General features: G+C 38.3%; 3 protein-coding genes and 1 long non-coding RNA gene across 5 annotated transcripts; 1 reads left to right on the top strand and 3 right to left on the bottom strand.

Moving 5' to 3' along the window:
* Positions 1 to 2936: 2936 nt before the first annotated feature.
* Positions 2937 to 5415, bottom strand: LOC147933072 (uncharacterized). Its single transcript, XM_087477279.1, has 3 exons — positions 5320 to 5415; positions 3373 to 3477; positions 2937 to 3245 (listed from the first exon to the last, which is right to left on the bottom strand). The coding sequence occupies exons 1-3, from the start codon at positions 5413 to 5415 to the stop codon at positions 2937 to 2939; spliced, it is 510 nt and encodes a 169-aa protein (XP_087333405.1).
* Positions 5416 to 19405: 13990 nt separating this feature from the next.
* Positions 19406 to 19957, top strand: LOC147933073 (uncharacterized). The gene has a single exon (XM_087477280.1). It carries the CDS (start codon positions 19406 to 19408, stop codon positions 19955 to 19957), a length of 552 nt encoding a protein of 183 aa, XP_087333406.1.
* A 1761-nt stretch (positions 19958 to 21718) lies between these two features.
* On the bottom strand, positions 21719 to 23756 carry LOC104732976 (uncharacterized). Of its 2 annotated transcripts, XR_015575599.1 has the most exons (5): positions 23326 to 23756; positions 23102 to 23129; positions 22565 to 22649; positions 22178 to 22290; positions 21719 to 22007 (listed from the first exon to the last, which is right to left on the bottom strand). It is a non-coding gene; the product is annotated as an uncharacterized LOC104732976 (long non-coding RNA). The 2 variants fall into 2 exon arrangements; XR_759017.3 differs by lacking the exon at positions 22178 to 22290 and having other exon boundaries at positions 23326 to 23632.
* A 674-nt stretch (positions 23757 to 24430) lies between these two features.
* LOC104732975 (putative invertase inhibitor) lies at positions 24431 to 25325 on the bottom strand. The gene has a single exon (XM_010452587.3). It carries the CDS (start codon positions 25110 to 25112, stop codon positions 24492 to 24494), a length of 621 nt encoding a protein of 206 aa, XP_010450889.2. The 5' UTR covers positions 25113 to 25325; the 3' UTR covers positions 24431 to 24491.
* Between the last annotated feature and the right edge of the window lie 721 nt (positions 25326 to 26046).

Here is a 26046-nt window from a genome sequence, read left to right on the forward strand (position 1 = left end):
CATGCTCGGGTTCCACCTATTTCTCTTTTCAGGCTCCAAAGCACCTGTTTTTATCTAAAATGCAACAATGCAACAAACCTAAATGCAAATATCTAAGATTTAAGACCTAAAAATGCTAAGGTTAGGCTATATACAATGCAAAACATGATAAAAGGATGCATAAAAAGGTGTAAAATAGAGAGACATCAACACCACCAAACTTATCTCTTGCTAGTCTTTTAGCCAGAAAGTAAGAGGATGAGGTTTGAAGATCATTACCTCATAGTACCAAGCGAAGGATTCAAGTTATAGTCCTTAAAGATAGTTTAAAGGTGCTAAGATCAATCAACATACTTACAAATATTTTTCTATGCTTAACACAATGCATCAAAATATTTCATCCCCAAACAAAGAGTAAAGACAGCAATTCCAAAGAACATCTTTTCACATTCATTAAATTGTTTTGCGAATTCTTGCAGATGGAGAGTGAATAAAGCTCATTCGGTTTTAAGGGTAAGACGTTTGGAGGTAGGTTTCAAGTAGTATTTTCAGGTGACTTACTCTCAAACAAAGAGGAATGCTAGACAATTGTGAAAACTATCTAAGACTGAGAACAATTTGGGCATAAAAAGCTTAGCTCTTGATAATCTACCATTTCATCCCCCAACAAAGAGTAAAGACAGCAATTCCAAAGAACATCTTTTCACATTCATTAAATTGTTTTGCGAATTCTTGCAAATGGAGAGTGAATAAAGCTCATTCGGTTTTAAGGGTAAGACGTTTGGAGGTAGGTTTCAAGTAGTATTTTCAGGTGACTTACTCTCAAACAAAGAGGAATGCTAGACAATTGTGAAAACTATCTAAGACTGAGAAAAATTTGGGCATAAAAAGCTTAGCTCTTGATAATCTACCATTTTCTTATTCCCTTTTTTTTTATTCAACACCCAAAAACATAAACCGTTAACACCCTTGATCTTAACATCTTTTTCTTTTTGCAATCCCTAAAGTATTAACTTTGAACATCTAGCTCTCTTTTACAATTTTTTTTCTTTCTTTGCTAAACTCTTTTTTTTTCTAGGAGACTATAGCAAGACTTTTCTCGTTTTTTTTTTTTTACTTAGAGACTTATTGCTATTTAAATGAGAAATTCATTTAAATACCACTAAAATTTTATTTTTTACAAAATTACCACATTTTATTTTATTTTCTAAAAATACCACAAAATTTTTTTTTCCAAAATTACCACAAACACAAAAAAAATGAATTTTAAAAATGTAGAATTATTTTTTTTATGTTTGGGTTGACAAATTTAGTTTTAGGGTATAGTTTTTAGGGGTAGGGTTTAGTATTTATAATTTAGGAATTAGTTTTTAGTATTAGAACTTTAGTTCAATTATGTGGTATTTTTGGAAAAAATACATTTTAGTTGTACTTTTGGAAAAAAAACTAAATTGTGGTATTTTTGGAATAAAAACCTATTTTAGTGGTATTTATGACAATTGCCCTAACTGAATTGAACCTTAGGGAGACTCTTCTTTTTATTTCTTATTGATCCTCAACCCAACCCCAAATAAACATGCTAACCACCTCTTTCAAAACCGATTCATTTAGCTAGTTCAAATGGTTCTAAACTTAGATAAAACAAGAGCCAGTTCTTTGTCGTTCTCAATAGTCTCAAGGTTTCACAAACTATAGCACTATCAAAACTGAAAAGGCCTCACTCAACAAATCTGAAAAGATTGGCGAAAATGGAGTGTTAACCCGAGTTTAGAGTTACCATGAGCAAGCATTTAAGTTCCATAAGCAAGATAATTTAAGTTCAGGTTAAATCCAATAATATAGAGATGGTACAATTTTCAACTAAGTTAAACAAAAATGGAAGAAGCTTTCAAAAGACACAAGGTTTTAAACAAAGATCCTTCATTTTTTTCCAGAGATTGAACTGTGATTAAGGGCTATCGCTTCAATACTATTGTTGAACTTAAACAAGGTAGATTCAATCATTGTCCCCTTTAAAATGCATATCCAACAGCCCTATATGAAACAATCTAGAGTTGATCCTATCATGCAAATGCAACTACAAGAATACTTTTTTATTTTTTTTTTCAAAATTTCAATTTTTTTGTGTTTTTCTATGCATATAGATGCAGACTCAAATGAATAAGATTAGTATGCAAAAATTTGAAATAAGGAAATAAGAAAATAAAACACATTGTTAAATACATTCTAGGTCCCTCCCTCAAACTTAAATTATACAGTCTCTATGTAAATAAAAGTTGGAAAAATAATCCAAGAATCACAAAATGAAACAAACTAAAATGTAATTTTATTTACAAAGGTTGGATGAATGTGGTACCTCATGGGTTGCTGAAGAAGGAGGTTATGGCAGCCTCCATGCTCGCCAATGTGTATCCAGGATTGTCGCTGGCTTCAACAGATGTCGGGGTTAGCTCATTAGAGAGCTTAGTTATGTGTACAGACGACTTGCTCGAACCAGCATCCGAAGGGTTGGTCAGGTACGGCATCGCGTAACTCACTGGGTATGATGGATATGTATGGGAGAGAGGACCCGAGTGGTCACCCGAGTACCTGATGGAAGGATGCATTGGATATGGCATCGGATATGGCATCTGGTAAGGCTAAGGATAAGGAAAACCTATTACAAGTACTCATTTCCTAATTTATTTACACAAAGATAACATTGGGACTTCCTCCCAAGCGAGCTTGTTTAAAGTCACTGAGCTTGACTCTGGGGCTAGTAAGACTGGGGTAGGGTCGGTGAGGTATAAAGATGATCCCCCTTATGTGACTTTGCTAGCCATTTATTTCTTCACCCTCTGGCCATTCATGGTAAACTCAGACCCATCTTTCCCAAGCAAGGTTATTGCTCCATAAGGCATGACTTCTTTAATTGTAAAGGGTCCTGACCATCTCGATTTTAGTTTCCCAAGAAAGAGTCAAAGCTTAGAGTTGAACAGGAGAAATTTATCACCGTCTTTAAGATCCTTGTGCTGGATTTTCTTATCACGAAAAGCCTTTGTTCTTTCCTTGTATATCTTGGAATTATCATATACCTCTAATCGTATTTCATTGAGTTCATGGGGATCCATTGCTCTCCTTTCTTGGGCAGTTTTGATATCCAAATTAAAAAGCTTAGTTTCCCAGATTGCCTTATACTCTACTTCAACCGGGAGGTGACAATTCTTTCCATAAAGAAGCTGGAATGGTGTTCGCCCAATCGGGGTTTTGTAAGCCGGTCTATATGCCTATAATTCATCGTCTAGTTTGAATGCCCAATCGAGGTTTTGTAAGATGTTCTATATGCCTATAATGCATCGTCTAGTTTGAATGTCCAATCTTTCTTGGTGATCCCCACAATCCTAGCTGTATTACCTTGATCTGTCTATTACTTACTTCAACTTGCCCGCTGGTTTGTGGGTGGTAAGCAGTTGCAACTTTATGCTTGACCCCATGCTCCCGTAACAAGTCATACTCGGACTACAAAACACGAAAGAACTATTAACTTATAGGTCACAAGCCAACCGTCTAAAATCCCTATACTTCGTTACTCAACTGTCGCAGGCAACAACGCATAGATCAAAGCATTTAAAACAGGTTTGATTCTAATCCATGAAGTTCCATAGGTAAGTGGTATGTGCTTCCTATGACACGACACACATCTAAGCTAGGTCAAGCACATATGCAAGTTTTTCGCGACGCACACACAATTTAGATCTTAGTTAGTTCATGAGGCTAACTTAAAGAATTAAGCAAACACTTAAAATTAAAGTATAGAATAAACAAAATATAAATCTAACATACCCTAAAAATTGCCACCTAAACTAAGATCATCTCCCCCCCCCCCCTTTAATTATCCTTTTAAACCCAACTAGAAAACTACTCTAGCATGTTTAAGGGAATCATCAAAGCAAGGTTTAATAAACTCATAAACATAAAAGAAGAAATAGAGAAAAGGGTTTTAGATATTACAATAATGGTTGTAAACAAAGTTGCAGGAGAAATATTACTTTCTCAGCTTTCCATAGACACCAAGCACGTCAAAATGTGAGTTCTAGAAGTATTTTAAAAGTTTCTCGTACTGTAAAGCTCTGAATCTGTACTAAAACGTATTTTCCTTGTCTTTTGGTCCTTTTTTCTATAAAACCTGTAAAACCCTCTTGAAACCTAAAATACTTGATAGTAGAAAGAACTATGGCTAAGACTAAATAAGAGTTGGGGGTTTTGGGTTTCCTAATATCTATTGCAAATAAATAAAGCGTAAATAAAAAGAGGTTAAAACTATAAGACTAAGGCGTTGGGCGTTTGGGAGTCATCTCAGAGTTTTCATGGTTCTAAGCAATATTAAGTATCAAGATCTAAAGTCTAAATTCTTCATACTCTGTTACTCAACTTACGCAAACAACGACGCATGTCAACCAGCTAGTAAAATTAGTTTTATATATTAACCAAGCCCTGCAACTCAACTTACGCAGGTTACGATGCGAGGATGCGGTATAACACTAGCTCGGAGAAGTAGGATAACGCGGTTAGCGCTCCTATTCTCTAAAATCAGCACTTGGTGATCAATCTAAACACATGCATTAAAAAAAATATGCCCCAAAAGAACTCTAATATAGAACCGAAAATAAGATCTAACAATCTAACTGAATCGAACCATGAATTTCCCTTGAATCACCCCATAAAAGCCAACAAGTAAACTACTCACTCATGATGCAAAGAAAAAAAAATTGATACTATATAGAATAGCATCATAAACAAATCAATAAACAAAACAGGTTCAAAGGAAACATCTCTAGTTGTCACAAAACTAACTTGTCTCCCAATAAGCAATGAAAATATGAAAGAGATTGGAAAGAGTAGAGATTGGTGACTTCAAAGGTGAACGGCGATGGCTTCCAAGAGGAGCTGAAAGAGGACAAGCTTCGACGGCTGTAGAGGAGTCTTTGGTCGTCTCTGGGGCTGCTACTGGAGGAGTGGATGAAGAAATAAGAGGCTGGTCGAATCACAATTGAGGCACACCTTGAAACTCTAGGTCTTGAAGAGTATTTATAGGGTTTTATCTTGGATTAGGGTTTGTAAGGGCAAAGTTATTTTTTCTCCTTTAGTGCAGGAAAAAGGGCGGTGAAGGATTCTTCTTGACCGTCGTGACGGCTTGGACTGGGCCACCGTTATGGTTGCTTGTCAGGCCTTCAATAAAAGCCCATCGGCTAGATGCTTCTCTTCAAGTCGGTTTATGACATGTCTCGGTAAGTCGGGCATATCTTCTTAATGGCTAAACAGATTGACTTGATTCTACTTTGATGTTAAAGATGACTCTACCAGCTTTCTGTAGACACCAAGCATGATATAATCAGAGTTCTGGAAGTTTTTCAAAACTGGCCCATACTGCAAAGCTTTGAATCTATCCTCAAACATGTTTTCCTTGTCTTTTGGTCAAATTTGCTATAAAACCTGTAAAACCTTATTGAAATCCTATCAAACTCTTCCTAAATGCATATGAAAACTATAGCTAATATGGGTAAAATAATGATGTTATCACGCTTCCCCAGACATGCCCTAATTTCGTATGAACCGTTCTTTGTCTCCAAACCCTAGCGGAGGAACATGGATATGATCTTTCGCTATCCGACCTCCTTCACATTTACACGGTCAAGGTCGGGTGAACCTTCTACTTCAACCCACTTCTTGGTTTCAAAGTTTTTGATGGCTTACCCGAGGAGGAATAGAAGTGGTGCATGTCATTTTTCTTCTTTCTTGTCAATAAGATCACTTTTGGGAACCTCGAGGGATTATTTGTTCCAAATTGGGCTTCGAAAATTGGTAGCATACTGTAGAATGCGAACTAAGTTGAAGTCCACACTCTTGCATACTAATACTTTTAGCCTTTTCTTACAATGTAGTTTGATAGAGGCCAGCTCTCCGCCACCTTTGTAGAACACTTCGTGTGATTCTATGGTGGTCAGATTGCTTGGAACTCTTTTTCTGTGAACGCATTAGAGAGTCCAGGGCGAGACTTCAGAATAGTTCCCTTTCCCGCGCCTCTCCAAAAAAGGTAACTGTGTGATACCCCGGTTTCAGAGACTTGTAGAAAGGTTTAACAGAATTGATTTGACCACCTATGTCACCAAAGTGCACTTATCTTTTAGGTCAAGGATCCTGTAAGAACTCCAGAGTTAAGTGTGCTTGAGCTAGAGTAGTCTCAGGATGGGTGACCTTCCGGGAAGTTATTGTCGGAACTGTGCGAGTAAGGACAAAACACAGGGAAAAATCATGTGATGATTTGTAAGGACTATTGATCAAGATCGAGTAAGCTAGGAGGTGGCCGTACGATCGTCCATACAAGTAGGTTAAGGGGCCGTGTCTTACATAAAGGGGCCAAGCTCTACCATGTCCCATGGAGTGAAGAAAGAGGCCACAATGTTCTAAGGCCCAAGAGAAGGATCGAGAATCCCCTTATAGCTGTTAGGCGAGAGGGAGGAAGAAAGTCACGGGTTTGTTATTCTCTTGGGAGACCAAGTCAGGTCGCTTTCACTCTAGGGATTAGAGTTTCTCTCTCTTTGTGTCCCTATCTATCTCGTGTCGGTTGTAAGGGAGTAGCCCTAAATATTAAGACTTATTTAAAGGCTTGTAGCCACCTTGTAGAAGATATACTAATGGAATCTCACATTTCTCTTATTCTCTTTGCCGACTTCATACTCTCTATCTCAAACTCTTCTCTTTACTTCCGCTTAAACTAACATGGTATCAGAGCAAGTTTCTCAATTCCTGACTCTCTAAACTCACTCTTTGATTCTCTATACTCTTCTTTATTCTCTCTATACTCTCGCTACTCTTGTTACTATATTCTCGTTGCTACACTCACTACTCAATTTAAACCATTTCTTAAACTCATGGACAACTCCAAGCCGATTGTTACACTGGTGGTTCTAAAAGGGGCCAACTACTTGTTGTGGAAGAGAACCACAAAGATCGTGCTTAGTGGCCGGGGACTATGGATCCACATCGAAACGGACCAACTCCCCAAGAAAGCCATTAAAGACTACGGTAAAGAAGGAAAGGAAGAAGACAAGGAGACTGAACTCGAAAAGGAAATCAAGTGGTTCCAAGAAGATCAGACCGTGCTTGCCATTCTCCAGAACTCGCTTGACGCACCAATCCTCGAGGCATACTCGTATTGCGAGACGGCCAAGGAGCTATGGGAGATGCTTGCGAATGTATATGGTAATGTGACCAACTTGACCCGAGTATTTGAAGTCAAGAAGGCCATCAACTGCCTCCACCAAGAAGACTTGGAGTTCACAAAACATTTTGGGAAGTTTAGGTCGCTTTGGGCAGAACTTGAGATGCTTTGACCAAGCACCATCGACCCGGCCATCTTCAACAAGAGAAAGGAGCACGACAAGGTCTTCGGTCTCCTACTCACTCTCAACCCGGCTTTCAACGATCTCATCAAACATATCCTTCGTGGGGACAAGCTACCTACCCTTGAAGACGTGTGCTTTCAAGTACAAAAGGAACAAGGTTCTCTTGGTCTCTTTTGTGGAAAGGAAGACTTGGCCACGGCCAACAAAGGTGTTTACAGGCATGAGGACCGGAAAGTGGTGGTATGCGACCATTGCAAGAAGAGAGTTCATGTGAAGGACAAGTGCTGGATTCTTCATCCTCATCTCAAGCCGGCTAAGTTCAAGGCCAATCTCTCGCAAGAAGGGCCAAGCTTCCAAGGCACCGGAGCGGCGAACCAAGGAGGGGCGGTGACCACGGCCATGGCAGCGTCCTATGGAGACCTTGTGAGGAAATCGGACTTGGAGGCTCTCATCAAGTCCATTTCCGCATTAAATGACTCTGGTACCACCTTCTTTGCTTCAAAACCTAGTAAATCTCTTGTTGTAGACTCGGGAGCTTCTCATCACATGATAAGTAATCCGAGTCTCATAAACAACATAAAACTGGCTGCTGGTAGTGTTATCATTGCTAATGGTGACCGTATACCTGTTAAAGGAGTAGGAGACTTGAAATTATTTGATAAGAACTCAAAAGCTTTCTTTATGCCTACTTTTATATCTAATATGTTGTCAGTTAAGAGAGCAACTACTGATTTAATACTATTTTTGGGCCTAATAGTGTACATTTTCATGATATTGAGACAGGAAAGATTCTTGGAGAAGGAGATGCTAGAGGAGACCTCTATGTCTTAGAGAAAACTTCATCACAGTCTTCTAATTCGTTTTCACTTATGTCGAATCTTAGTAATATTTCGAGTGATGTATGGCATGCTAGGCTAGGCCACCCTCACTCTCATGCTCTTGAATTAATGTTGCCCAATGTTTCTTTTGATAACTCTAGTTGTGAACCTTGTATCCTTGGAAAGCATTGCAAGTCTATCTTCCCTAAATCTAATACCATTTATGAGCATTGTATTGATTTAGTGCATTCTGATGTGTAGACATCTCCATGTCTTTCTAGAGATAATAACAAGTATTTTGTGACTTTTATTGATGAAAAATCTAAGTATACTTGGCTCACCTTGTTACCCTCTAAAGATAGAGTTTATGATGCTTTTGTTAAATTTCAAAATTATGTTACTAATCATTTCAGTGCTAAAATTAAGGTACTTAGATCAGACAATGGGGGAGAATACACAAGTCACAAACTAAAAGAGCACTTAGAGAAGCATGGCATTCTACAACAAACTAGCTGTCCATACACTCCTCAACAAAATGGGGTAGCTGAGAGAAAGAATCGCCATCTCATGGAGGTTGCGAGATCAATGATGTTTCACTTGAATGTACCAAAGAGGTTTTGGGGTGATGCCGTGATGACTGCATGCTATCTAATCAACCGAACTCCAACTAAGATTCTTCATGACTCATCTCCATTTGAAATCCTTAATCAGACTAAACCCTCTCTTGATCACTTACGAGTTTCCGGGTGTGTGTGTTTCGTTTTGATTCCAGGAGATCAAGGGAGTATGCTTGATGCAAAGAGTATGAAATGCATGTTCATTGGCTACTCTTCGACGCAGAAGGGTTACAAGTGCTATGATCCGGCCCATGGCCGTATGTATGTCTCCCGGGATGTGAAGTTTCTTGAAACCCAAGGATATTATGCGAACAAAGATTGGGCAAGTTTAAAGGACTTAATCTACAAGTGATAGGGCGGCCAACTTGAAGTTCCTTCTTGATCACCTTGGTGTCACAACTACACCACCGCACTCTTCCTAGACAAGAAGTCAAACTGACCTAGGGAGTCCGATCCAATCACGACCAGAGGAGGAAGCAGCCCAACCCCAATCCTCAGATCGTGTCGCTTAAACTCCATCAGATGACAACATGCCCACTGACACCGGCCCGGCTCATAACACCGTGAGCTCAGACTCGGACCATGATGATAGTACCGATGATGTGGATCCAAAGCCCACACAGGACTTGACCACACATGCAGGCTCCCAACAATAACTTCGGCGCAGTGAATGGTTAAAACAACCTCGCCGTAGTGAAAGGTTAAAGAATCAACGGGTCTATTATAACAACCAGGCGGTGGCTCATCCTATCCAGGCTGTCTGTTCGCTTGACCTTGCTCCTCCCGATCATGCTACGTTCCTGGGCAAGCTTGACGCTCAGTTTGTTCCTAGCACGTATGAGGAAGCCAAATAATATCAGGTTTGGCTCGATGCTATTGATGATGAACACGGCGCCATGACTCGTAATCATACATGGGACAAGGCTGACCTACCACCAGGGAAGAAAGTGGTGAGCTCCAAGTGGGTGTTCACCATTAAATATTTGAGCACTGGTGAGGTGGAACGCTACAAAGCTCGCTTGGTGGCTCGTGGCTTCACACAAACGTACGGTACTGACTACACCGAGACGTTTGCTCTGGTCGCCAAGTTACAAACGGTTCGAGTTGTTCTTTCACTGGCTACCAACCTATCATTGGACTTATGGCAAATGGATGTCAAGAATGCATTCCTTCAGGGGGAGCTAGCAGAGGAGGTCTATATGCACCCTCATCCAGGCTTGGAAGCTACTATTGCTCCGGGCAAGGTTCTTCACCTTCGGAAAGCAATATACGGCTTGAAACAATCTCCTCGGGCATGGTACCACAATCTGAGCTCCACACTTTGCAACCATGGCTTCAAAAGGTCTGAGGCTGACCACACGCTGTTTACTCTTTGGACCAATGTTGGTCGTGTGGTGGTTCTTGTCTATGTCGATGACATAATCATCTCTGGCGATGATAAGGACGGTATTTCTACCACTAAAACTCTTCTTAATTCCACTTTTGATATTAAGGATCTTGGTGAGCTCAAATACTTTCTTGGGATTGAAAATTTTCGCTCTCCGGAGGGGTTGTTTTTCTCTCAAAGGAAGTATACACTTGACCTTTTACAAGAAACAGGTAAGCTTGGCGCCAAACCGGTCTCTACACCACTTGAAGAGGGCTACCAGGTCAAGCGAAAGGGGGAGATGAAGAAGACGCCAAATGCTCCGGTTAGCAAGTTAGCTGAGCCATATGAAGATGTGGGGAGATACCGACGGCTTGTGAAAAAATTGACCTATCTTACGATCACAAGACCGGACTTATGCTATGCGGTGAACCAAGTTAGTCAACATATGAAAGCACCGACAAATTTTGACTGGAACACGGTGGAGAGGATTCTTTGCTACCTTAAGGGAAGCTCTGGCCAAGGGATCTGGATGGGAAAGAATAACAACACAGAGCTTGTAGGGTATTGCAATGCAGACTATACCGGTGATACGATGGATAGGAGATCAACAACCGGATATTGTACATTTATAGGCGGCAATCTAGTGACTTGGAAGTCAAAGAAGCAGAAGGTCATCTCCTGTTCAAGTGTTGAGTCCGAATATAGAGCCATGAAAAAGCTTACAAATGAACTAACCTGGTTCAAAGCTCTTCTCAAGGACCTTGGAGTTGAATCCGATCAACCGATCACCACGCATTAGGACAACAACGCTGCAATACACATCGCACCAACTCAGTATTCCATGAGAGAACAAAACACATTGAGGTAGACTGCCACAAGGTTCGAGAAAAGATTGAAGAAGGAGTAATCTTACCATGCCACACACCAAGCAAAGATCAACTAGCTGACATCTTCACCATGGCTGCGTGTCTCCAAGTTTGCGATTATATTCATAGCAAGCTTGGACTTGTAGATCCTACATGACCATGAGGCACTCTCCTAACTTGTGGAGATCACACTCTTTTCCTTAACATAGTTTTGTCCCACATGGTTTTCTATGTTAAGGTTTTTAACGAGGTGATCCTTTATCGTCAAAAAAAAAAAAAAAAAAACGAGGTGATCCTTCACGAGTTCCAAGCTTAGTCATTTCATTTGGCTAAGCTTGAGGGGGAGTATTGATCAAGATCGATTAAGCTAGGAGGTGTCCGTATGGTCATCCGTACAAGTAGGTTAAGGGGCCGTGTCTTACATAAAGGGGCCGAGCTCTACCATGTCCCATGGAGTGAAGAAAGAGGCCACAATGTTCTAAGGCCCAAGAGAAGGATCGAGAATCCCCTTATAGCCGTTAGGCAAGAGGGAAGAATAAAGTCACGGGTTTGTTATTCTCTTGGGAGACCAAGTCAGGTCGCTTTCACTCTAGGGATTAGTGTTTCTCTCTCTCTTTGTGTCCCTATCTATCTCGTGTCGGTTGTAAGGGAGTAGTCCTAAATATTAAGACCTATTTAAAGGCTTGTAGCCACCTTGTAGAAGATATACTAATGGAATCTCACATTTCTCTTATTCTCTTTGCCGACTTCATACTCTCTATCTCAAACTCTTCTCTTTACTTCCGCTTAAACTAACAGGAACGGTAAACAAGTCTTTAAAACCTCAAGGATGTATCAAACTGACCATCGGATATGGATCGTCTCACGGGCTTAGTGTGAGGACGTGAGGCCCATTAAGAAAGGTGGACCCATTGGCTGGGATTGGACATGGGGCCCACTAAAAGGTAGCGGTCGGGGTGTTACAAGTGGTATCATAGCCGAACCTAGATGAGTGTGGAATCGAGTGGGCTCACACCAGCGGGGTTGACGGTCTTGGTGCGTAATGATGACGTTATGATCTGTTAATGGGGGTGAATTATGACACCCCGGTTTCAGAGACTTGCGGAGACGTTTAAAAGAATTGATTTGGCCACCTATGTCACCAAAGTGCACTTATCTTTTCGGTCAAGGGTCCGGAGAGAACTCCATAGTTAAGCGTGCTTGAGCTAGAGTAGTCTCAAGATGGGTGACCTTACGCTAAGTGATTGTCGGAACTGTACGAGTGAGGACAAAACATAGGGAAAGATCATGTGGTGATTTGTAGGAATGCTAAACAAGTCTTTAAAACCTCCCAGACGTAGCAAACCAACCGTCATATATGGATAGGCTAACGGGTCAGGCGAGAGGAGGTGAGGCCCATTAAGAAAGGTGTACGCATGGACTGGGATTGGACATGAGGTCTACTAAGAGGTGGTGGTTGGGGCCATTACAAACAGATACCTCAATGGGTTATTGTGAATAGAGGGCCCTCAAAAGAGAGCTGAGGACTGTTGAGTAGGGAGTGAAGAAGATGATGTCAGCTGCTCTTCCTGAGGGGAAAGCTCGCATTCCTTCAAAGGAAAAGGTGCAGGTTCATCAACACCCGAAGTTGAAGCTAATTCTGCTATTAACCCGGAGCCTGCGAAGGAAGCCTTGGTTATTATTCTGGACTCATCCACTGCCTCCTCTAAGGAGAAAGAAGCGTCCACTCCAGACATTGTTAGCCATTATGAGGGGAAAGAGAGCCAGGTAGAATTTTTAAGGAAAAGGACAGATCCTGAAACTCCCTCATTTACTCTGGAGAAAACTCGCCCTCGAACTAGCTCGTCCGAAGAGAATTGGGATAAGCCCAGCTTGAAGGGAGAGAAATTACATCGTCTGGGAAGAATACCAGCGAAACCCTTCCCAAAGAGACAGAGGGCTCATACAACCAAATCCTCAGAGAGCAACACCCAATGCTCACGTGACCCCAGTAGGTACATGAACGATCGCCCCATAAATCTTTTACTCATTATTTGGTTTTCGGTTTTCTTTTAACTTAAAATTTTACTTACTTTGCTTAGCCCCTCCCTCAACTACAACGGACCTCATGAGGAATTTCACTCGCGCCGGAGTTTGGATCCCTACTCTCAAGGACATGTCGTAAGTCAACTGGGGAAACTTCTTCCAGTTTGCAGACAAAATTGGTGAGGTTTGGAAAAATTATTTACTTCTTTATCCTTTGGTTATGAACTGTTTGTAACTAGGGCCATTCTCGCAGGTCATGATTGAATTCAACAACTTCGTAGCTGCATACGAAGAGTAGTTATTCGCGAGTCCTTCTGATAACAGGATTTTCACCCAAGGTATCAATTCCCTATGCAGTTGTAGTACAAAGGGTTATCAATCCAAATGGTTGTTATGCTAGAAGATAAGATATGATCAGAAGAGAGCAAGTCAAGCCAAGCAATAGTAATGGGGTTTTTCTAACAATCTAAAATAAGCAAAAGTAAATAAAAGAACATGAACCACACGACCTAAGTACTCGATGCAAGCATTCGGGTACAGGATCGGGTGGGATTATCGGATCAAGTAGCCTAGGATGAACAGCTGGAAGGTATACACGAAGCTGGTGATCGAGTACCAGTTCGGGGAAGGGGTCTTATAGAACAAAACTAAACAATCAAGATAAGAAAGCTCCTAAGGATGGGGTAATTGACTCATAAGTGCTCCTTACCAATTTAGGATGTCCTACATGCCTCAAGCAAATATTCCCTAGACAATGAATCTCTTAATTCTTGCTAAAACACTCTCGTGATAGAAACAATCAACCTTAGTCACTCCCCTACCCAACTCTCGTTGGAGAAACATGACCAAGCAGGCATTACAATCCGACTCATTATTGTCAATAAACTCCTTACACATCTAATCTCTTAGGCTAAGTGAGTAAATCTCTATCATTGATTGATTCAAGCATTTCAATAACATCTCTCGATGGCAAAACACCCTAGATCTAATCTCAACGTCTCGGTCTGAAAATAGCATTAAGAACATCAATCTAGAAAGGAATTTATTTAAAGTAAACATTCAAGCTAAGACATCCTAACCGATCAAGAACACATATTTGTCTATCCCATCTTTAGAAACTTTGATTCACTACTCAGATCTCATGGTAAAAAGCATAAAAACACAAAGGAATGAAAATTACATTGTATTGAAAATAAGATAAAAGTAATATAGTACAGAATTGAAACTAAAAAGAATAGCAAAAGAAACAAAATTAAATCCTAACAAAGTGGAAAAAGTGTTTGAGTCTCTCAATCTCTCTCTCAGAAGTTCTCGCTCTTTGTTATGAGTGTCTGCGGCGTGCTAGGGCGAGAGGAAGAAGAGGAGAGTTTATATATGGAATCCCTTTTAACCTAGCTGCCCAGTTCTGCCCGAGGGTCTGCTCGAGGCGGTGCACGACGTTCAAGTCGGGTAGTTCCTTAGGTAGGGCTTCGGGTTGTTCTTCCTGCTCTTAGATCCTCTTTGATCGGGTTGAAGTTCAGACTGTTCTTCTTGCACAATCACCCCTTCGGGTACATACTCGGGTTTTATCTCATTCTTCCCCATTTTGGGCTCCAAAGCACCTGCTTTCATCCAAAATGCACAAATGCAACAATGCAGCATCCTAAATGGCGTAAATATAAATTCCTACAGTTAAGGACCTAAAAATGCTAAGGTTAGGGTATATATAATGAAAAATATGGACAAAAAGGTGTCTGAAACATGTAAATTAGAGAGTTATCACCTTCTATCAGCGAGGTGAAGAAGCTTCAAAGCAAGTTAATAGAGCTGGTCCATTTGAAGGAATACGCCCAGCTGGAGGCCAAGAATGCCAAAACTATCGAAAGGGCACAAAAGGTCATATCCCGCATGAAAATTGCAGAGGCCGGAGTGATCAACCTGAGTATTGCAAATGAAGATCTGAAGAAACTGAAGAAAGTTAGTGATCTGTATTTCGAGACTGTTGAAAACGAGAAAGCTGCTCAAAGAAAACTACACGAGATCGAGCTATGCAACCAACTCCTCAAAGCTGGTAACAGATACGAAATGGATAAAGCAAGAAGGGAGGAAAGGCAGTCCATGAGGAGAATGCTTTGGCCCCTGATTGAAGAGGTTAATGTACATTTTAAGGAACGTGAACGCCTAACTCCCGAACAAATATGAGCTGCAAAGATTACTGCAAACCGGATGCTCGTTGAAGAGATCTCGAGAGGTGCAATCGAAAACATAGAAGATGAGCTCGAAATTTTGAGAAGTGACGAGGAGAAAGCTAATCGCAAAGTCGCGGAGATAACGATCTCTGACTTAGACCTTAAGAAATTTACCAGTCTTTTCGTGGATACTCCTCTTAGATTATGTTCTTCCAAAGGCTTAGCGGATCTTAGAGGGGGTTGTATTGGTCTTAGTGGGCGTTCTTAATAGGTTGCTATTAGAGTTTCTGGACCAAAAATAATTCAGAAACAAAAAAGAAGGCCCAAAAACATGAGGATCGTCGCTCAAGTGAGCATCTGAAGAACGGTTGAAGCAACCATATGTGGCAGCTTCTGATTGGATGTCTCTCAAAATATAAAATACCAAAAAAACATTTCCTCTTTTTTTTTCTTTTCTTTTGCCGACTTTGTCTCTCTCTCTCTCTTTCTTCCCTCGACGAGATGAATCTCTCTATCCTTCCTCAGTTTTCATAGATTCAATCGATTCAATTGTTTTTTCCGGCATAAAGAGGTGAGAGTGTTTGCCATGATAACGATTTCTGTTCGATTTCTGTTCGGTTCTGGTTAGAAGGGTTAATCTTGATCCAATGATTCAAGCCTGACGGCAATCGATCTCTGGTTCCAAGGGTTATTAATCTCGATCCGACGAGTAGGACGGTGAGGGGACGGAGATGGGATGGCAAGGTGCACCGGCAAGGTTAGTTTTCATTGTTCAATCGAAATAGGGTTTGTCAATGGTCATGCAAAAAGAATCTGAGTTTTAGGTTTGGTTTCGTAGGTTCTCTCTCATTGAGAGGTGTATGTCTGTATGAAGCCGGAGAGATTGTGTCTCCTTCTCTCTTTCTCCCTCCTCCACGGTTTGCTTTCCAACTTTGCTTGTTCTATTTTTTTTTTATTTTTTTATCTATGTTAGCTGATGGAGCACCAAGATTGAATTCTATTTGTATTATTTGTGATGTTATGTGTTGTCTATCTGAGACGAGAGCTATGGTGTTTGGTGAAACCAAAGAATGCTTTCGGAGTTGTGATGTTCTATTGTTGTGATGTAAGAAGGAAGAGCCATTCGTGGAAGCAGTACGTAGCTGCCACTGATCTGTGGGATGAGAGTCAAGCCTATCAAGGTCTGTTTTGTCTGTTTGTCTGTTTTACTTCACTCATGGATGGTTGTCCGCTACTGTAGATGATTTGTTTTGTGATGTGTCTTTCTTGTAGGTGCATTTTGGTTGTAGAACACACATAACTAAACAAAGCAAGTTAATGTTTGTTCTGTTGATTTGTGGACTCGATGAAGTAGGCTTCTCGCAAAGCCAAATTGAAAGAGCCAAACTCAAAGCAATCCAGCTTCTCTCTCTCTCCTCCATGGTTTGTCTTCCAAATTTGTTGCTTCATTTTTTTATTTTTCGTTTTGATCTCTGTTGATGTTCTGTATTGTGTAGCTGTTTATTCTTTCTTTATTTTCTTCTGCTTCAAGCTAAATATGATGGCATACGGTTATACCTTCGATGATGGAAGAGACGATTACAACTAGGCAGATGATGGTTACAGTAAGCATCACTTTAGTTTCTATTTACTTACAATTTTTGATTCCACAAAACTTAGAAACGATTCTAACTAGTTGAAGATGTTCACTGTGTTTTGCCAGGAACAATAGGCGGCTGAAATTGGCTGATTTCATTGATCATCCAGATTGTGGAGACTGTTTTCAATCCAGGTACATTCTGATCTTTTCATGTATGTTGTCACATGTTCTCGGCTTGGGAGCAAGCGATTGTTGTTTTGTTTTGAAAAATGGTGCTTTGGTCCTATTTGAAAAAGAAGATTCTTTGCTTTTCTGCTTTTGTTTTATTAAAAAAGAAAATTGAGTCATTCATGTACATGATTGCATTTGAAAATAGTCTTGACTTTAAAGACTGCTTTTTGAAAATCTTTTTAAAATAATTTGACATCATATCTAATAAGATATGATGCTACTAAAGCTGATGGTTGCAAATCATAAAACAAAAAAGCATAATTTTTTCAAGTTTAAACTATCTAGGTTACAACTAACAATTTGTGTTTCAAGTTTACATCTAACTATACTGTTAGTGTATATTCCTCTTCCGCAAACACACATTACAAAAGTAAACACCTTCATTACAATCTAATCGAATTACAATCTAATCGAAGGGTCGGTTCCCATAAACTGTTTCAAAGGCGTTTGAAAATGATCAACTCAGACTTTTCAGTTGTCTAATCTTGGATAGATACACGTTTATAGTGCATCTATCTCTGTTAAACAAACCTTTAGGTCAATATAAACCCTTACCAAGTTCCATTTACTCTAATTCTGAACTTAACCCTTTTATCTAATACTCTAGTAATGAGTTCTTCAAACTCTTACAGTTATCCTCCTAATACTTATATGGATCTGTTGAGTTCTCAACAGGATTCTCAGCCTAATTAGTATCCCTTCTCAACATGTCGACTATATCCCCACATTCTCTTCTCAGCCTGTCCAAATTAGCACACCATCTGTCACCGAAGACTGTATTGAACTTAGTGTCGATGAGAATGAAGAAGAAGCCGGTAGAGGAAGTAGGACAAGGTGGCGTTCCGAGGAGGATATTACTCTCACCAGCAAAGACCTGATTGTTAGTAATTTGCAGAAGTTTGGTTCCTTCTAGAAGAGAGTTGCCGACTACTTCCAAGCAAGTGAGAGGGCATCGAGTACACATACTAGAGGGCCGTCGCAATGTAAGGCTAGGTGGAGCAAGATAAACCACCAAGTGAACAAATTTTTTGGGTGTTACACACAAGCCAGTGCAAGAAGGAAGAGTGGAGAATCTAAAGATGATGTTATGTCTATGGCATGTCAGCTTTACAAGAATAATATGGATAAGCCATTTGTTCTAGGACATTCCTGGAGGGAACTCAAGCATGATCAGAAATGGATCTCGGAGGACTCAAACAAGAAGACTAAGCTTGATTCAGACGGAGCATATGTTTCCACTTCAACAAATGATGGCGCTGAACAGAGGCCTCCGGGTGTTAAAGCTTCGAAGAAGAAAGGTAAGCAACCAGTAGTTAGTAATGATGGTGAGGATTTCTCTATGAGAAAACTGGATAAGATTATAGCCATGAAGGATAAGGAACAAGAGGCAAAAGATAGGCAAGGCAAAATGAGATTGCTTGAGAGTCTCCTTAACAAGCCTGACCTTACTCAAGCTCAAGTCACACTCAAAGACAAGCTAACTGACCAACTGTTGTCAAACACTTAGGTTCTGAGTCTCGACTTTGAGCTTTGTTGTGTTATGATTTACGTTTTTTATATATGCAAATCTTCTTGTTTTGTTTATGTTTAATCATCTGTTTTTGTTTCTGGAGCTTTGTTGTGTTATGACTTTGAGCTTTGTTGTGTTATGATTTACGTTTCTGATTAAGACATTTATTATGTTTCAGGTTATGACTTTGAGCTTTATTGTGTTATGATTTACGTTTTTAATATATGCAAATCTTCTTGTTTTGTTTATTTTTAATCATCTGTTTTTGTTTCTGGAGCGTTGTTGTGTTATGAATTTGAGCTTTGTTGTGTTATGATTTACGTTTCTGATTAAGACATTTGTTATGTTTTAGGTTGTTGGGGTCCATGCGACATGTGAAGCTGTTTGTACTCTAGTGTAGGTGGAACTGTTTGATGGTGAATCCCGAGAAGGGGGACCTGTGTTTTGGTGAGTCCCGTGAAGGTGGTCATGTCCTGTTAAGTCCCGTGAAGCTGTTTGTATGTGACATGTTGTTTTTTGTATGTTTGTATGTTTTTCGGTGGTCCTAGTGACTTGTGAATCATTTTCGGCCTGTTATGTCTTGCGTTTTCTATATATTGACCACATATCATATTCATTTGTATCATCCTTCTTTCCATTTCTTGTATCTCTCTTTCAGCTTGTAGGTTTTTTTTTTAATTTGTAAACTTTTTAAACTATAACCTTGTTCTCAAACACAATCCAGTTTCTATCTTCATTACTAATAACCTTCGGTCTTACTACCAAAACAAAAATCTCTAAACCCAAAAACAAAAAACCTTTTATCCCACAATAAAGGATCCAATTTTCTATCTTTAAACCCACAAATATTCTAACAAGATGTCAAATTGGAGTTCTGATCAAGAAGTTGATGATATGGTGGAGGAAGAAGTTGACAGTATAGTGGAGGAAATTCAGAACCATTGGACTCAAACGAAAGATCCACAATTACCAGTTTTCAGAAGAGTGCACATTAATAGAGACCGAGAAGGAGGCCACATTCGGTTATGGAATGATTATTTTAGTGAGAATCGTACTTACACTCAAGGTATGTTTCGCCGTCGATTTAGAATGAATAAACCGTTATTCTTGCGTATTGTTAATAGTATTGAAGATGGGGTCTCTTACTTCAAACAAAGACGAGATGCAACTGGAAGGCTCGGTCTTTCTGCACTTCAAAAATGTATGGCAGCAATTCGTATGATGGCATACGGAAGTGCAGCAGATGCGGTGGACGAATATCTACGACTTGCTGACACCACTGCGCACAAATGCCTTGAAGAATTTGTTAGCGGAGTTATAAATCTTTTCGGAGATGAGTACCTTAGAAGGCTTACAGCGGAAGACCTCCAACGATTACTGAATATTGGAGAATATCATGGTTTCCCCTGAATGATAGGGAGCATAGATTGTATGCATTGGGAGTGGAAGAATTGTCTGACGGCATGGAAAGGACAGTATTCACGTGGATCTAGAAAACCGACAATCGTACTAGAGGCTGTGGCATCGCAAGATTTATGGATTTGGCACGCTTTTTTCGGACCACCAGGTACATTAAATGATATCAATGTTTTGGACCGCTCACCAGTGTTCGATGATATACTAGAGGATCGAGCTCCTAGAGTTACATACGTTATCAATGGACGGCAATACAAAATGGCGTACTACCTCACTGACGATATCTATCCAAAATGGGCAACTTTCATCCAATCAATTACACTTCCACAGGGTCAAAAAAACCAACTCTTTACTAGATATCAAGAAGCATGCCGAAAAGATGTAGAGCGTGCATTTGGAGTCTTGCAGGCTTGATTTGCAATCGTAAAGAATCCCACGCTTTTTTTGGATAAAGCAAAAATAGGTAAGATAATGAGAGCATGTATTATATTGCATAACATGATAGTGGAAGACGAATGGCATGAATATAGTTTCTACGATCCATCAGAGTTTTATCAAGGAGAAGTAAGCGGAACTTCTCATGTGGATTTATCATATTCAACAGATAGGCCAATGAATCTCCATAATATAATGACCATTCGAAATGACGTTCGAGATCCAATAATGCATGACCGTCTTCAAAAAGACTTGATTGAGCATATCTGGCAAAAATTTGGTGCAACCCAACAGTATAACGGATTTAATTTATTTTCTCGTACCCCGTTTTTTCTATTATAATTTATATTTGTCTATTTTCCCCGATTTTGTAATATATGTTTAGTATTCCCGAATTCTGTAAAATATTTTTATTTCCCTTATATATAATATAAGTAATTAATATTACTTATTTCTCAATTTAAAATTATTTAAATTTGAAAATTAATAAACAATCATTTTTTAAAAAAAAATTATTTTAATGATTGAAAAACTTATGTGGGTTGCTCTAGTGGAAGAAAGAATTTTGATAAATACTTAGTGAGTTGCTTTGATTAGACAGCCAAAGCATCTCCTTTAGGCTACATCTTATATTCTAATCTTTAGGATAGAATTTTAAAGAATTTCTTTTAGCAAGATGGTTATGTAAGCCTTAAAATGCATCCAAGTTAGTGGGTTCAAACCCCAAATAGACATTATTCTTATTTTTCTTTTGTTTTTAATTTTTAATATTATATTATTTATAGTTCATAAATTTAGAAAACACTACATATTAAAATTGCTTTAAGCCACTATTTTCCTATGACCGGCCCTGATTAGATTAATAATAATTATATGATAAATTTGTCTGTGAACAATCCATATGGGTTACGCACAACAAGTTTTGGTTTGTATAGCTACGGATTATATTGAAGCTAGTATATATTTTTGTAACAAATTATGGTTTGTTACAAAATTGTTACAAAATTTTTTTTGCGCCTATAGGGTGGTTGCTAATTGACTGTTGTGAGAAATCGTAGCAAATTTGTCTCAAATATATTGTAACAGATTGTTTCAAATTTCCACACAATAAGTCGTCGCTAATAGTTACAAAAACTACATTTAGCGTGTAACAAATTTGCTACAAATTGTTTCAATTAAAATAGTGTCAATTTGCTTCAATTTTATTTCAATATTCTCATGACAAAAATTGTGACTAATTTCCTCACAAAAATCTTCATAATTGTATTTGTATATAATTTGCATATTTAAATCCTGTTTTGCAAAATTTATTTAAATAGATTTATATATAACTTTTTTTCTTCCATAAATAATATCAAAAATATCCATTACACAAAAATACATAACATGTATTACATTCAATTAAATATCTAATCTTCATAACCTAAGGTTTTGGATCATACAAGGATAACAACAACATGCACGACTATGTGATAAACCTTTGTTGAAGAAGCTCCTTCAAGGTTAAGCATTTCTTACTTGTTGCAAAGCTGTTACTAAATCCAATCTCCTCTGTTTTGGTAGCATCCAAGTCTTTGGTGTCATTCCAAAAGAGTCTTTACCCATTTACCTGGAAAAAAAACAAAAGGAGAACTATTATCTAGAGTGGCATAAGCTTACCTGAAACCTCAGCAAAATAAAAAAAGGAGCAAATCTCAATAAACCAGTGGAACAAACAGAGAAACAAAAGCATAAAAAGATTAGGAGCACTGCTTTTGGTCTCCTTAACGAGAGGCTTACGAGAGGCTTGAGGTAGACATCATCAGACTTAGGAGCAGTACAAAAAAAACATTCATTTGACAGATTTTTGTTTTGTTCTTTTGCAGTAACTTAGTCTAATAGCAAAACTCCACCTGAAAGATACACACACAAAAAAAATGAAAAACACCATTAGAACTGGGCATTTCAGCAAACACTTAGGCGACATTATGAGGGAGAGAGAGCTAAAGAAAAAGTAATTAGCTGTAGAGAAGCACTATGAAGCCCATTGTGGTATTCCAGCAATGATCATGAAATAAAAGTCATGTTTGCAAGTGGACTTACAGTAAAACATATCAAATTAACACACTTGAATCATATTCAGATCTTAAGTTGCATTAGATAAAGAAATAAAACAGAAGCAATCACTTTTATTTCAGCGTCAAGCTCCTCCTTCTCAAGTCTAGTTGCAATGGGCATTACATCCTCCACCTTCTTCGCAAGAGTCTCTCTACTGCAAAATACAATAATCCGTAATAAACAATCATTCACCCTCCAATGGAGTAGAGAAACTACAAAACTACAGAAAATTAGTAGACAAAGTCCAATCTAAGAGTTTAACAGCAACACAAATACACTCAACAACACAACTTATTTTTCAAAAAATCTCCCTCGAACCTATGAATACACTCAACAACACAATTAATACCAAATCCATATCATTATTCGACACCATTGTATTTATTATATGTTGCTCTCTTCCTAATTTTGAAGGAAACAACAAAAACGCCAAGTGTTTTAGCATAACAGAACCAGAATTAAAAGAGATCGATGGACACAAGTTGTGTCAGGCAACACTTTAAACTTTAGATGCTATAACACCATTGTATTTATAATAGAAAACTGATTTAAAATTCATTGAGAGATAGATGGAAGCTTAAAGCATCAATTTCACTATACCATTACCTTACTTTGGAGTTTCTTAACCATGAATCTGCAGGGAAAAAATTAAATATATAAAAAATAGATTTGACAAAATTCAAACAAAAACAAGAAGAAAAAAAAAAAAAAAAAAAGGATGGCTTCAGAATTCAGATCTTGAATTGATTTCAATCAATTTCTCCTAAAGATAAAACCCAAAAATCGGAATTAGCAAAAAGAATCAAACAGAGCAAAGGAGAGAATAATACCAAAGGATAAGCAAACCTCTCTTCGGAATAGATCCACCTAAGAACAACACCAAACCGCCATAAGGAGAAGACGACAAAGTTAAGGTTTGAGAAAGCTAGAAAGGCAAACTAGAAACTACTAAGAAGAGAAACTACTTAAATACAAGGGAGCAGGGCCGACGACGGTGCTGTGGAAGCCACCAACCGCCGGCCAAACAAAAAATTTTCTAGACGGCTAGGTCGAGAGAGAAAAAGTTTTCTTTTTTGTTCGACCAGTGATCTCATGAGAGCAGGTCGAAAAAAGCTTTTTGTGGACCTCATCATAGCAGGTGTCATAAATTTATAAATCTATAATATATAAATTTGCATCACTTCTAAAAACGATGTTAAATTATTAAAATTTGAGTCAGTTATAAATAAGCGATGCTAAAATGTTAAATTTTACATCACTTAAATATAAACGATGCTAATATGTGGCATCACTTATTTAGATGTGATGCTAACTATACACGTTTTGCATCATTTCTGAAATAAACGTTGCTATTTATTTTTCTAAAAATAAAATAAATCATAATTAAGAAACAAAAATTCAACAACGTCACTTATGTAGTTATGTGACTGTCTTTAGTTTAGTGTACTAATATCACAAAAATAATTATTAATTAATTATTATAAATTAAGTAACAATTTACAATATTGGGTATATTTGTTACAATAATGTTGTTACTTATGTGTAGCTTATTACCATAATAATAATTAGTAAATACTGTAATAACTACAAAATTAGTTACAATGGTAAAAAGTGAGTATATTTGTTACAGAAGTATGGTTACTTATCGGTAGCAATTTACCATAAATTTTATTTGTATCTAAAGTTGTTACTAATTCTTACAAATAACTACAATTTTGCTACAAAATTTTAAATTTTATTTTTTGTAACTAATCGTGACAATATTTTGCTACAAACAATTTGCGTGACAAATGCCGAAGCTATATCATCTGATTTTTGTAGTGACTCCACTGCCCATGGTCTTAGAGATATATTTGTTACGCTATCCCTTATCCTTTTGTCGCTTTCGATATACGTTGTCACAAAACAATTTGCATTAAAAAATAAACAAAAACCTTTAAAAAAATGTCCTCACCATCCATGCTATTATCATTTATTCAAACAAATTGAAAACGATTTAGAGAGATACAGATGTTGTGACAGAAGCAGACATCATATTGATTATACAAAGAGCAATCTGACCAAATTCAAACAATTTGTGATTCTCACCACCAACAGGAGACGTCCAGGTCATCTCACCACCACCACCACCATCACCATCACCATCATCATCACCGTCGTCTCTTTCTCTAAACCCGTTCTCACACGTGACAGCAGATTCCATGGCGGCGCTCACCATCACGTTCACCGTCCCCAACTCAATCCTCGTTATAAAAACCCTAACTGCGTCCTCCAACCTATCCGTAGCGTCCTCGTAAAGCTCAAGGCAGTCACGGAGGCAAGCACCGCGGAGACCACCGTCGTCGTCAAGAATCAGAAGCTGCTGAATGGTGGAAGCCGTTGCGGTGGCGTTGTCGAGAGCTTGGAGCATTGGAACTAGGGCTAAAGAAGAGAGATTGGTCGGAGAAGGAAGAGATATCGGAGAGTTGTTGAGAGAGGAGACACAGAAGTTGTAGTCGAAGATCTTGGATTTGGCTGCACAAGATTTGCAGGTTTGCGAAATCATATCGGTTGTTGAGTTTGCTTGTGAAACAAGGAAGAATAAGAAGATGGGGAAGAAGACTTGAGAGAGCTTCATTGTTTTTGTTGTTAACGAAATTCTTCTTAATTCTTACGTCTTTTGTATGGTTTAATATATAGAATGTGTACTAACGACGTTATATTTGTGTTGTGGGAATATTTGACGATTTGAGATGGTTGAGTAGAGTATAATGAACGATACGTTTCACTTGCTTGTACTCTAATACAATTGTATTGCTCATATTCAATTATAAGAAAATTCCAACAAAAACAAAAACAGAATATTTGAAGAAAATCAACGAAGTAGTCAAATTCCATTATTGCATTTGCAATCACTTTTGAGTTTGAAAAGTAGTGACTGCAAATTCAAAGCTTAATATCTTATTTTTGGTTTAATTTATGCAAACATTTATTCAACTTTGAGACCAAATTAAAATACCCCGACCCGGATTCCTAATCCACATCAGATAACTTCATACAAAACTTCTACAAATGCAATTCAACACAAGCTAACCACATAACTTAACCATTCTACACATCAAATATACCAGAATTTAACTAAACCAAAATTTAATTAAAAGAAGATTTAAATAAACCGAAAGCTAATTAAACTACTCCATAGTTTAATTAATAAATTGACCAGCTTACTAAACCAACTAAAATGAAATTTACTGTACTCCAATTCCCAACATACACTCAGATCTTCTAATTTTCCGGGACACCACGTACAATATTCTCAATAATGTCAAAGATGAAATCATATGTGCTCAATTTGTTTAATGAAATATATAGGACTTTATGCTTATATTAATTCATATATGCACATTTTGTTTTGTGCATTTGTATATGATGTCAACGATGAACTCATGTTTTTAATGTAAATTCGATTTACCCAACGTTATCGTATCAATTAATTCATATAGTGTGAGATGTACTTTGTTAATGAAATGTTGAACTGAAAATGAGTATTGTCGCATAAATCTTTTATAAGT

Source organism: Camelina sativa, chromosome 12 (assembly GCF_030686135.1).
Source record: "Camelina sativa cultivar CO46 ecotype springtype chromosome 12, ASM3068613v1".
NCBI classification, from domain to species: domain Eukaryota; kingdom Viridiplantae; phylum Streptophyta; class Magnoliopsida; order Brassicales; family Brassicaceae; genus Camelina; species Camelina sativa.